The sequence below is a fragment of the Xiphias gladius genome, chromosome 17 (assembly GCF_016859285.1).
Source record: "Xiphias gladius isolate SHS-SW01 ecotype Sanya breed wild chromosome 17, ASM1685928v1, whole genome shotgun sequence".
Lineage (NCBI taxonomy): Eukaryota > Metazoa > Chordata > Actinopteri > Istiophoriformes > Xiphiidae > Xiphias > Xiphias gladius.
In genome coordinates this window covers 18,276,771-18,289,965 of record NC_053416.1, presented here as the reverse complement: position 1 = coordinate 18,289,965, position 13,195 = coordinate 18,276,771, and the positions used below count along the sequence as shown (strand labels likewise).

General features: G+C 40.1%; 1 protein-coding gene across 5 annotated transcripts in view; it reads right to left on the bottom strand.

Moving 5' to 3' along the window:
* Positions 1-13,195, bottom strand: part of gria3a (glutamate receptor, ionotropic, AMPA 3a) — a 69,235-nt gene that overhangs the window by 20,107 nt on the left and 35,933 nt on the right. For 4 of the 5 annotated variants that reach the window (XM_040150920.1, XM_040150915.1, XM_040150917.1 and 1 more), the window contains exons 5-11: positions 7,850-7,903; positions 7,435-7,596; positions 6,882-7,049; positions 5,973-6,077; positions 4,063-4,170; positions 1,898-2,104; positions 57-430 (exon numbers count right to left, since the gene is read on the bottom strand). In XM_040150920.1, coding sequence (XP_040006854.1) covers positions 57-430; positions 1,898-2,104; positions 4,063-4,170; positions 5,973-6,077; positions 6,882-7,049; positions 7,435-7,596; positions 7,850-7,903 — 1,178 coding nt within the window. The remainder of the gene's footprint in view (positions 1-56; positions 431-1,897; positions 2,105-4,062; positions 4,171-5,972; positions 6,078-6,881; positions 7,050-7,434; positions 7,597-7,849; positions 7,904-13,195) is intronic. The other variant, XM_040150919.1, reaches the window with a different exon arrangement.

The window sequence follows — 13,195 nt, the reverse complement described above, 5'->3', positions numbered from 1 at the left end:
GCAGAGAGATGATGGGGACAACTGAGAGGTGGTGAAGAATGAACACAACAACCAACCTTGGTGAGATATCGCATCCTTGCTGCATGAAGGCTCCCAGGGAGAACCAAAGACTATTAAAAATCCCAAAGTCGTTTGGAGGGTCTGGGGGGCTCTGAGGGTCTTTGGCCTCATCGTTCTCGTCCAGATGCCACTCATATGGGCTGAAACGGCTCACCAGGAAGAGCACCACACTCACGCCGATATAGGCAAAAACTATACACATCCAAATCTCATAGGCCAGTGGGTCCAGGAAGGAAAACACCCCAGGCTTGGACTTTTGAGGCTTCTTAATCATAATGGAGATGCCCAAGCTCATGAAGGGCTTAGAGAAGTCTATCACTTCTTCCCGTACCAACGTTATAGTTAGAGGAGCCACAGCTATGTCAGCTCTCTGTGAAAATGGGAACAGGCACACAGGGAGTTAGTCTTACAAAAGAAATTATAAATAATCAACCAAAGTGTTAAATATTGATTTAATAAAGAAAATACTGATAAACCTGAAGTCAAACCAATAACCATGTCTATTTAAAAGTCACACTGTCTTATAATCGCATATACGTGGCCAAGGACTCAGCTTTAAAGTGAATTCATGGAATAAAGAGATTGGACACTGTGAAATTCAGCAGCTTAGAATGTACTGAGGAACAGACCTGTGATAACCCCAGTGAGAGCAAAGCTGCCATTTGAAAATGAGTCACTCAGCTTTTGTGTTAGCTAATGTCTTTGTCTCAATCCAAATCTCCTCCGTCAGGCAGAGGGTTGGAAGACAGAGGTGGAGGAGATTGTATAAGCAGTCCACGAAATGTGAATCAGCCTGTAAAATTCACCTCCATCAGATCCTCTGCAATGCCTGACAGGCTCATCAATTAGCATCTCACTGCAGTGACAAACGTTTGCAGTGAGATGCTTTGAGGGGAGAGAGGTATTGTAACCGGGCCCCATTCTGACGTAAAAACATAAATATTTAACCTACATGATTCATATCTTAGATAACGTTTGCAGCTGTCCATTATTTATTCTTGTATGAGTTCATTTTCATTTGAATGGCTAATTAATGGCAATACAAATTCATTGTTGATGCAGAAATATAGCTGAGGGCTTGCCATGGCCATTTCAATTACTACAGGGGGTCCTCTCTGTTCACTTACGCTATTAATACTGGTGTAGTCATAACTGCAGAAACTAGAGGTGTTGAACTGAGAAATCTGCACTGAAGCACTGTTTGCATGCAGATTTGTTTGGATGCCAGTCTGCCTTGCGAGATCTTTTTAACATTATTCATTCAGCAGCTGAGGTCTAATAAAAGATGCAAATCATCTTGTTAAAAGCCAGTTCAAGTGTGAGTGAGCCACAAGACGCATGATTAAAACCAAGGATATTTTACAGTTGAAAAAGTGATTTCTAAAACTCACTAAGTCCACTTAAACCAAATATCAGCATTTCTTTGTCTGTCTTTCAAATTAGATGGGGTTTTTTTTTTTGTTTTTTTTTACATGACTGATCATCACAATTATCTTTGAAATATCAGATGCAACAGCTTTCACAGTCGTCAGACGATTCAGATTCACTTGGTCGGCAAGGATGGGCTGAGTGAAATGAAGCTGATACAACTGTATATTTTATAAGGTAATATTCACTATAAACTTGCATCATATGTTTTTGGTTTGGTTCTGAAAATGGACTGAAGAAGTTGGATAAAACCTATTCTATGCAAATTCAAATGCAGAAGGTACTTCAAGACATTTAAGTTGCTTTACTACAATCTGAAAAAATCTGAGGGTTAAGTAGCAGGAATTGATGAAAGCTGAAGATTTAACCCCCTTCCCCTTATTAGCAACACAGGCCGACTGACACTTACCCCATAAACAAGTTCACCCACCATCCCGTTCCACGTCTTGGTCTCTGGATCTCTGGCTCCGTACTTCCCATCCGGCACTATTGACAGCTTATATTTTATCCCCACATGTTTTGCAATTTCAGAAGCTAAATCGACACAGTAGCCTTCATATCTGTCATTCCCATCCAGCTGCATATAGTTTTTCTTGTACATCACATATGGAGCTTCCTGTTAATTAGACATAATTTTGAGTTCATAGTAAAGGCAGCACACATCCACAGTGGCCGGACCTCATGGGTCACGGGCCTTGATTGGTACTGTAGCATGCACACATGCAGGGATGAAAAACACGTAGGGAACATAAAAAGACAAACAGAGCAGAGGTTAAACACATCCAGACAGCATCAGTTACAGGCATGTTACTGGGGGAAAAGGGGGCCACTGCTGCAGTAAAGAGGCCAACTGGGCCAGCGGGAGGAGAGAAGCATCTAATACATATAAAATAGGCAAAGCAGGACGTCAGGGCTCCCTCATGCTACCAAAATCTAAAGCTGTGGAAATGGGCAACAGGCGGGGGTTGCATGTGCTTTACATCAGCATGGCACAAGGGGAAGGACAAGCTGAATGGAACACTTTTCCAGTTCATAAAGTAAACGTCAGCGACAGCAGAGAGATTTAGGACATCTCATAAAAACATGGATATTCATTCATTCATCGAACAAACTTTATGTGCAAAAAAGTGTGAGCCACATTGGAAAAATAGTGTCCAAATAAATTGTAATACTGATTCCATTTGCTTTTCATTTGTTCTTTCATGACAATAAAATAATCTGCTTTTTTTCTTGATTATATTGTTTGACTAATTCCCATCATCTCTGTGCCTTGGATTTCAGTACAGTATCATGTAAGTCCTCCAACATTTAAAACATGTTTGCCATTAACGTCCTTTAGATGAACTGATGTCATCCTGGGATATTCAGCAACAGGGATTTGTTTTGTCATAGGGCATTTACATGTTTTTCCGATGTTATTTGACTTACAATAGAGGTCATCTTCAGAGGAGACTGCTACGTAATGCTTTTACAGTATCCAACAGCCTTACTCCTTTGTTGTTTGAACTACTCCTTCTTCACCTTCTCTTCCATTCTGCAGTCACGTACAATGTTATAAAAGGCAAAATGAAAGATTTGCACCCTGTAATAATAGGGTGGCCTTTCATTAAAAATGGCATTATCTTTAAAGTTATGGAACATAAGAATAGCAAGATGAAGCTAATGAGATGACTTTGATGCATCGAAAATAAAAGTTGTCTTTATTCAAATCAAAGGCATGCCTGGCATTGAGAAAATAATGCAATGACACAACTCTTCTGTTTCCCTTCCCTCACTCTGAAAACTGGTGTATTCCCAGTCTGGTCATGAGGATAATGAGTTTCTAGACATTGAAATGAGAATGTATGACTATTACATTCTGAATTTGCCTAAGATGAAAACATAATAGGCAAAGTCAGAAGGAACGAGAGGCCATGGTTTTAAATGTAAGATAAGGCGCACCTTATCGTACATTTAAAATGGCTAATGATTACTAACCTGCAACTACTGTCTGTAAGTAGTCTAACCAGCACTGTGTCTAAACCTGGGCCTGATGTACTGGGAGCACTGGTTTAAGAGAAGTCTCACATTACAATTCAGTGCCAAACTTTTCGGTTACTTGAAGTAAATTTGAATAGAGGGATAAACAGCCAAAGGCTGCAGCCTGTGGCTGTTTATGTCCTCCTTGTGTGCAGATCATTTCATGTCTCCAGGGAGACACAGCTGACTTGACTATCTGTCCCCAGCGTCACTGACATTTTACTTAATGAGAGGGAAACATTTTTACTTACGTATGCACTGAATGTGAATACGATGGTGTCTATCTCAATAATTATCATTACCAAAGCCGTTATTGTGATGTCACTACTACAACAGCCCACTGTAATATAAAAAAACCAAAATGCTTTGGCACCCACACGGATACAGTTGAAACACTCTTTGTGAATCGACTGTTTCAACATGTAGTGAGTGGATGGAAAGCAACTGAAAATAAAATAATTCTACCCTCCCAGGACAGATTGCAACAATGGACACCTTGACCTTGAGTGGCAGAAATCTTAAGGTGAAACACTTAAAACCTGCTTGAGAGTGTACCATAATAGTAGTGACCACAATTGTTCGGTTTTCCACAGAAGAGGACTCGTTGGTGACCTGTTGATCCATTATATATACAAATTTTTCGTACTCATTCCAGTAGCCGATCTGAAAATGACATAAAGGTTCACAGTTATTACAAGAAGCAGGAAGAGATTTTTTTTTTTACAGTAGAGCCTCCAAGTACTTGTGAGTTGGTCGGCTCTATCTGTACAGCTGGAGACACTGTTGGTTTTGACTGATGTACAATTTTATAAAAAGCTTGTAGTGGTGCTCCTCACTTCACCTGAGTTACACTTCAGCAGAGTAGGAGTAATCTATTCCTGGTTCAGCTAATGTTCTCTTATATAACAGGAAAGCAGCACCAATGGAGCACTGTAAAACTGATAAAATTAATACCAGTGAGACAAACCGACGTCTGAATGTGCCTTATCAAGCCCGTGCAGTAGGTTGTTGTACTGTTCTATTAATATTACACATAGCTCACACAGTATAATCTAACACAAAAACAAACACTGGCCTGTGTCTGCTGAACCTGAGATGATGTTTATTTCTATTACAATCTGATACATTCAGCCAAGAGGAAATCAATGTCTCCTAATTCTGGTAGCTATAACGCACAGTACTCACTCCGTTGTCACTGCAGATTGTCTCACACTGTGTTTGGACTTAAGGGACGCTACGATGTACAGTATGTTGCCTTGTGAGCTGAGCTATGTGGACAGAATGGGGCCACTTCCTTTTGGTGCCAGCTTTTGCGGGGAACCTGTCAGAGGTCAGGGTCATGGAGCTAGCCAAGCATTGTGGGTCTCTGTGTGTGTGTTCAGGCGGCATTGTTTTTGCCTCTGGTCTGCTCAATTATACGAGGGCAGGGCAGTGGGCACAGTGAGACCCCCAGTTTTCTGGAGATACATCAATGTATTAAAGTCCAACTGAAATTAGAAAAGTAATCATTTTTGTTTTAAACAGCCATTGTTGAAGTCATTTTCAAATTTATTATTAATATTTTTTTTTCTATTACTGAAAGAAACATTTCAGAAATAACCTTTTAACCTCCAATATAAGGGTCGATGTATGTGTTTGTGAACAGATTTGCTCTGGTAAAGCCTTTGTCAGAGGATTTCCATGAGGAAAACGCTGAAAACTGAAGTCACATTTAAATATCAAATACATACATACAAAATATCAGCTAGCTCTAATCTTGCAAAGCCAGCCCACAAACTTCACATCGCTTGTTGTTGTCTGCCACAGCTGTGTAGGCTTTTCTTGATGTCATTTCAAGTGACTGACAGTTATGTACTTTATTCAGGCATCAACATGAAACATATCAGACAACTGATTGGACAAATACACCACTCACTGAGCTGTCAGTGGTTTATCATCAAATTTTCAAATTGGAAACTCATGGCAGCCCATCTGGAAAGGTGCTTCCAAACTTTCGACTATAATCTGTTTCTGAGTAAGTGTGAGGCAAAAAGTAGGCCCTGCAGTAGCAGAGTGATGCCTCATTGTGTATCTACACTTAGTTCGTAGTTTTGAGCCATGTCATCATCTAAACTACCACTCCCCAAAAGCTCGTAGACTGGACCAGCTTCTATCTGCAGGGCTCAGCTAATTTTCAGTGGATGTTTTCCAGATCAAAATCTCAGGGGGAATGTGTGCTCACACGATTTGGGCTGGCTTTGCAGGACTGGGCTACTGGAAGCTTCTGTCCAAATCAGACTCAACCCCAACTCATGTACTACCAATATGCCAAGAAAAATCAAAATCCAAGTCACAAGGCTGCTTGAAACTTGCCTGTATCTATTAACATACAGCACTAGTATCTATTTCGTACGCTACGCTAGCAAAAAGTAATTACACATTAATTAAATGATGACAGACTTTTTCAAGGCTATGTGCTCACTTACTCTCCTGGGGCCTCCTGACTTCATCTCGTACACATCGATTGTGTAATTAGATCGCCGACCAAATGTGTCAAACTGGATGTTTCCTGTCATACCTTGTACTTGGACCTGCCAGGCACCAAGAAAAGAATGATGACACCTGGTCCTTACATACAGCAAGTAAACAAGTTCAGCACATGAGCAAACTCCACATAAAAACATGCAACAAATGGTCTTAATATATCCCGTCCACACTGCCTTTTGGTTTCCCAGGTTTATTGTTTGTTTGATACATATTTCCAATAGCATCATGTTTTTATATTCCCAGTCTATATTGAGAGGCAAGTGTTATGACAGTCAGGTTTCGATTGATTATCAGGCCTGATTTTCTATCAATCAGATCAATGTGGAAGGGGAATAAGTCCGTAAAATTATGCAAAAGTATGGGAAAGGACAGATTTTTAAAGTACGAGAAACATTGCTTTCACTATTTGCTGAGCCGCAAAAAAAATTATAGGTCAGAATGACTGGGGATACAGGAAGCATGAAGCACGTCACTGATCACTAAGTTGGTCATTTTCTCACATTGCAGTAAGAAATGGGCGCATTTAAAAATAATACAGTTTTAATGTGCTAGGTGGAATGAAATACGGTGTTGGATTGGTTACAGCACTTGTTCATGAAATTTACAAATTAGGTGCACGTCTACCCAACAGCTGTTATAAATGACTATATTTATAGGTCATGGTTGGTAGAGTTGTGGTTTGGTGCTAAGTGATCTTTCAAGATGGCAGTTAGATACCACAAAGGTAAAATTGAAAACTTTTGAAGCGCAATAGAGTGAGGATTGAGATAAAGCAAAGATTCAACCATAGGGTAAATGAAATAAAAATCAGAGATGTTTACAGAGACAGCAAGCGCCCTCAGTCCTACCATTTTGAGGGCTCTCTCTATGTCGATGCCTTGGCTCCAGGGCACAGCGGGGTTGGCGAGGCAGTCGCCTGCACTTCCCCTGCGAGACACGTCCACTCGCTGCCGCCGAAGGTACCGGAAGGCCTCCGCAATCACGAGGATGGCATCGTGGGTCAGTGCTGATGTATACTGAGACGGAGGCCACAAGAAACCCCAGTGACGCACCAGTTATATCATGCAGACCCAACACAACACTGTACTGGAATCACAGCGAGGTTATAATTTCTGCAGCAGTACTTGGTATACACAGAGAGCATTGCTACTGATGTAAAACGGAAGAAAATAAAAGCCTTGCATTATGATTGACATGAAAATTGTCTGAGCACGAAAGCCGCCTCTATTTAAGGATAAACAGGTGACAAGTTATTTTAGCAGCCTCTCAGTGAAAAGATATTTCGCTGGTTTCGGCAGAGTTACTCCATTATCACTTGGAAGAAGATGGTGAGAGAGAAAAAGTATCTTTGAAGATGTTAAATAAAATGTAACTGCAGCATTGGCACTATGCCTCACTGACCTTCAGTGGAGTGTTTTTGGCTTCTGGAAATTCTCTTTCATCCAGGCGCTCCCAGCGCTGGAGGAACTGCTGGACGATGGGGCTGTCTGGGTTGATGATCTGGAAGCCTGTGATGTTGGCGCCACCAGAAAAGACCCTGTCCAGACTCATGTTGGAAAAACCCTGAGAGCAAAGAGCAAAACTGGCTGGTAGTGGAGCAAGGAATCATTAGTAGCAACGAAAAACTACTTGAGTGTATTTCTTAGTTCGTTTTTAATTAAGGCAATCAGTTGTAAATCTATTATAAGTAGATATTGAAAGGACTAAGTTTGACTATATGATTTAGGGTGTTGCATTTCCTTGCACTGCATTGCATCACACTGAGTAGTGGTGTTCTGCATTTGTTACTGTGTTTTTTGATGTTGCGAGCTCTCACCAAGTTGGCGAGGATATAGTGGTATCCTCTGCTGTTCTTTCCCGAGGTCACCACCTACAAGTCGCAGGAGGAGACGCACAGTGAGTCACATACACATCTCAAAACACTGAGAACATTTAGAGAGGCTGAGATTCAGAAATTACAAAGACCTTCAATTTCATAACACACAGTAGTTGGTAGGAAGAAAGGAAAAAAAGAAAGACATTTAAAGCTACATTTGCGAGGGCAAGATGGAAGCGCGTGGGCACATTTGTACATTTGTGTGTTTTTGTATGAGGCACACACAGAAACTGCGATGACAGTGCTTGTTCCTTTCCATTAACTTCAACATGTAAAATAAGGTCAAGGCTCCAGCAAACCTCCCTCTCTCTCTCTCTCTCTCTCTCTCTCTCTCTGTGCAGCTGCCTGTGCTCCACTGTCTGCCCCTTCCTGCTCCGCTTGCCTCAGTCGCGCAAGAGACTTAATTAAACCTAAAACGTTGTACAGCACCTGTGTGAGCCAGCAGACAAAGAGAGAGCTGCACTCGCTGATTTCTTTTAAAGTTCTTCAGCACCCCCCCCACCCCCCCCCCCCCCTATCTATCTCACCCTTTCACATGCACTCGCTTTCTCTCTCCATATCTGCCTCGATTCTGATTCTCTACTGCAGAGGACAGAGCTTCAAAAAGATACTGTGGGGGTGGATAGTTGTTTGGTTTTTTTTTTTTTCCCGTCTTTTCACTTTCTACACTCGCCCACAGTTTTGATAAGTACACTCAGGCACTGAAATCATCTAAATGTTAAATGTCCAGAGTGAAAGTGATACCATATTGAAGAGATTTCATAAAGAACTTGAATACAGATGAGGAAAAAAATATTTAAAACCTTCTGCTTACTTCTGCCTAAATGTCTTGTAATTGTCTCCAGAGAGAGAACGTCCTTGATGCTCCAAGGTTGTCCCTCTGACTGGCTTATACACTTTGAGCAATTTCAACAATAAATCCAATTACCTTCCTTGGAAATGCAAAACGATTTCATTGTGTTCAACATTTTGCACCTCCACCGCCGACTCTGAAAGCTGCACATCCTGCTTATTCCTCACAAGCAAAATTCCTGGAAGCTTTTCTGCTTATTGTCTTCCAAATTGTCTCGAAAAGCTTTGAATTTGCTATTCATCCATGCGAGAGGAAGCCACAGTGACCCAAGTGCAACAACATGGCAAGCACTTAATTAAGCTACAGCGCCTGGAGTGACTGGCTACAACTCCTGTTTGTCAGCAGCACACTCAGGCAGAAAGCACAAGACTTCCCACTTCTTTATGGGCATCAAAAAGTGACACTCCAACTGCTGTTTCTGACTGAAAAGTCACTTAGCTGTTAGAAAATAATCAGCTGTAAACATTTATAGGTTACTGTATCTACAAGGCACACAAAAACAAATAATAATGTGGGAGTGCTTCTATTTTATTTGGCTGTCTACTGGAGAGTAACAGGAGAAGTAAAAGTTATATTGAATGCAAAGTACTCTGAACACAGTTCATAAACACATAGTATGGTTCTAGTTTCACTAAATTGCAGCGTTTTGTTAAATACTACAAGCTATTGCAGTCATGAGTCAAACATTTCAAACATTTTATTCGTGAAATTAGAGAATTAATGTAAGGCTGTAATGTAAAGCCACTGCATTTCAGCCCCCAAATTGTCATTTTGCCTCATAGTCATTCACTGTTGATTTTATTCACTATAATTGCATATTTGGTTCACAGATTTACCACTTGGCTTTTGTGTCAAGCATTTCTTTTCAAAACAACCTGACAATATTTTTGACTTACACTGGTGGTCATGAAGTTGGCCGCAAGCACAGACACTGACAAGTACTCTGAAGCTGGGAAATCCGGCCGGTAAATCAGAAAGTGGGCTGATTCTTGGAGGTGGCTCGTGTTTGATCTTTTTGCAACTACACCAAAAACTGCATGAGCTCTGACTGACATACTAACTAAAAACTTGTGTAAAACCCAATAAATTAAACAATTGACTTAAAAAATAAACATGAAACACTTTAAATGAAGATCAAATATAATTAAATATAACCAACGGTCAAATGAAAATAACAGAACCTCATAATATGTGATGCAGTCTCTTTAAAACTAGATCAGACTTGGTGCAAGAGCACAACAGAAGTTGTAACGCCCCCAGTGATCTGAGTGGAGATGTCCACAACCGTTATTATACCGTTATTATAAATCTGGCTTTGTTGAATCATTATTACTATTTGCATTATCACATTGATTTTACCTAATTAATCACTGTGTTTTCATTATAAACATCTAAAATGTAAAAAAAAGAAAAGGAAAATCATACTATACAATAATTTCTATAAATATATGATGGAATCATTAGATTTACCATACTGACAAAAGATCATAATGTTTGTATATTGAGCTCTTAAAAAAATATTACAAATATTAGGGATTGCTGAATCAGGTTGTTTAAAGTACAACAAATTTTTCAAAAAGATATTACCTTTCAAATGTGCTCTACCATCAAAATATTGAAAAAAAACTTTAAAGACTTAAATCGGTAATGATTTACGGTAAAATTAATAATATGAGCAAAATCTTTAATTAATTCCTTACAAATTTTATCTGTTATGAGCTCTCAAGTTTTCAGGTACTGTTTACAAAGAAATTTTTATTAGTCTATCTTATTATTTTCATTTCAGTAAACGAGCATGATGCCTGTTCTTGAAAAGGATAATTTCATTTGATTTGCTGTGGGGTTTATCCCTCCTGTGCTGCTCTGAAAAAAAGCATCTGGCATAACAAATATTTTTATGATCCTGATGCTCCAGTTTCATTCTCCCCTGGGATAATAGCTTTTGGTAAGTATGTGAAACCACCAGGAACCCGGAGGAGGTCAGGCACTATCGTCACTGAGAGAACAACACTTTTAGTATCCCAGGACTCATATCTTCCCCTCTGTCAAAATCCATTTCTCACAAAACAGTCTCTACAGCTCAGGGAAAAGAAGCGCTGTGAGAAGGAACCTGCAACACCGCCTGTACTGACTAGCTCCTACATTTTTAATGCTCATTGAATGGAAATGATAGTCTAGATGCCATGTCCTATCAAATATTTTCCACAATTAATGTTTTCACCTGGAAAGCCGTGTGAATTTCGTCTGTGTGAAAGTCGTCTGCTAAGTCTGTGTGAAAGTCGTGTGAAAGTCGTCTGCTAGCCCGCAGACGACAGCGAGCTAGCAGACATGGGTGTAAACAATGCAGGATTTAAAAAAAAAAAAAAAAAAGTAAATGTTTTTATAAAGAAAGAAGCACACTCAACACATTTCCTCAGCATCATGGATACACACAATGTGTTTTGGTGAGAAGTACTTAATAAAGACATAGCTGTGTTTATTTACAACAAAACTCCACTGGGTGCATTTAAAAGAATAGATTGACATTTTGGGAAATACACCTACCGTCTTGCCAAGAGTTACATGTGAATATTGACACTACATTTATCTCAATCTGTCTGTTAAATATGAAGCGACAGCCAGGAGGCAGTTAGCTTAGCTTAGCATGATGATTCTAAATACCTACCATAAAGGTCGCTGACATCTTACTGGCCATGTTTATTTAATCCAAAGAAAAACAAAAACATAAAAACAACAAGTTGTAGTAATATGAAGGAGTTACGTGACTATTTCTTGGCCAGGAGCTGTGGAGTCTCCACTCCATATTTCTACCTTTGAACAGAGCCAGGCTCGCTGTTTTCCCCTTTTGTTTCAAGACTTTATGCTAAGCTAAGTTTATTGTCTCCAGTCTGTAGCTTCATATTTAGCATATAGACATGAGAGTCGTATGCTGACCTTCTCTTTTAATTCTCTGCATGTAAGTGTAGTGTATTTCCAAAAATATCAATCTTCTCCTTTATAGGTGTTATATGTGGGTTTTCTCTTCCTCCAAACGTGTTTTATTGCCGGTAGCGGATGGTGGCGTTGATAAAGCTCGCTTGCCAAGAGTATCAGACATAAGTAAACAGCTGTTAATGCTAATGTTGGCTATGCAGCGATGGAAAAATCTTGACTAAAATCCAAAACTGTTGTGCAATCTTCAAACCAGTGGTAAGGAACTTGTGTATCAGCAGGATGCTCTCCTGTAAATATGGACACAGTTTTAAAATTTGTAGTTAAAAATAAATCGTAGCACATCATCTTCCTGCCCCGCTGGTGCATTACAATCAAATGAACCATAGTTAACAGACAAATAAACCCAGCACTCAGACTCCTGTTACATCTGTATATTGTATTTACCTCTTAATATTCAGACTATATAATCCGAAATAAAGGGGCCATCTCTCAGTGCTGTGGAGGAGACAAACTGTAACTCCTGGACACAGACAGAAAGAGGGAGAGCAGTTGTCTTAGGTCTCAATTATCTTTATTTGTCCATCCTCAGGGCTCCTGCTGCCCGCCTGTCTGGATGAGCAGGTCGGCGCTGCGCTCTTTGATGCCAGCCTGAGCCGGACCGAGCTGCAGGACGATCAGCCTAAATATTCCTGCGGGAATAGACTCTAATTAAGCCGACTGGAGCCACAGTCCTGTGCAGAGCTGGATGTCTGCCCAAGTGCCTTCAAGAGGATTTGACTCTCTTCCCACTGATGGAGGCTTCTCTTTGTTATAGTGATTTGTCATCTGCCTTCTTCAGAACTGGAACGGGCATTGTGAGGTTGATAACTGTCCCTTTTTACCAGTCAACTAATTATCGTTGGAAACAGGGCAAAATGTGAGGAGGGATTTAACTGCCAAAGAAGCGCATTAAAGAAAGAATATATAGCAGGGGAAGGACGTGGCTGTATATCAGTCAGACATTGCTCAAATGCCACTGTAAAACCTATTGTTCGCCAATCCTCACTACAAAGCTAAATTTTTGAATGGAAAGTAGTTGTGCCACATGATGAAACTTCTGTCTGTCTGTAAATTATATACAATATACACAGTAATATATGAAAAAATCATGATCCTTATTATTTATTGAATTAACTTGGTACAATACAACCACTTAAATGATAACTTTTTTCTAGTCTTGTTCCTGAGACTATGAACAGTCTGATGGTACAAGTGGCTGATTCGTTCCTCTGCAGTAGCCATCAGCTACCCACCTCATAACCTCATGGAGTCTTCTTAGTGAATGCCAATTTAAGCAAAATAAAAAATGTGTATAAAGTTGTAATGTCCTTACTATCCTTGTTGCAGCTGCCAATTCTCCTGCTTGTGTGTGTTTGATGTTGTTTTTCATTCGGGTTGCTTTTAACTCAGACTTCTCTTGGGTCTCCTTTGGACGCCTGTGCTACAAAGAAGACTGTATA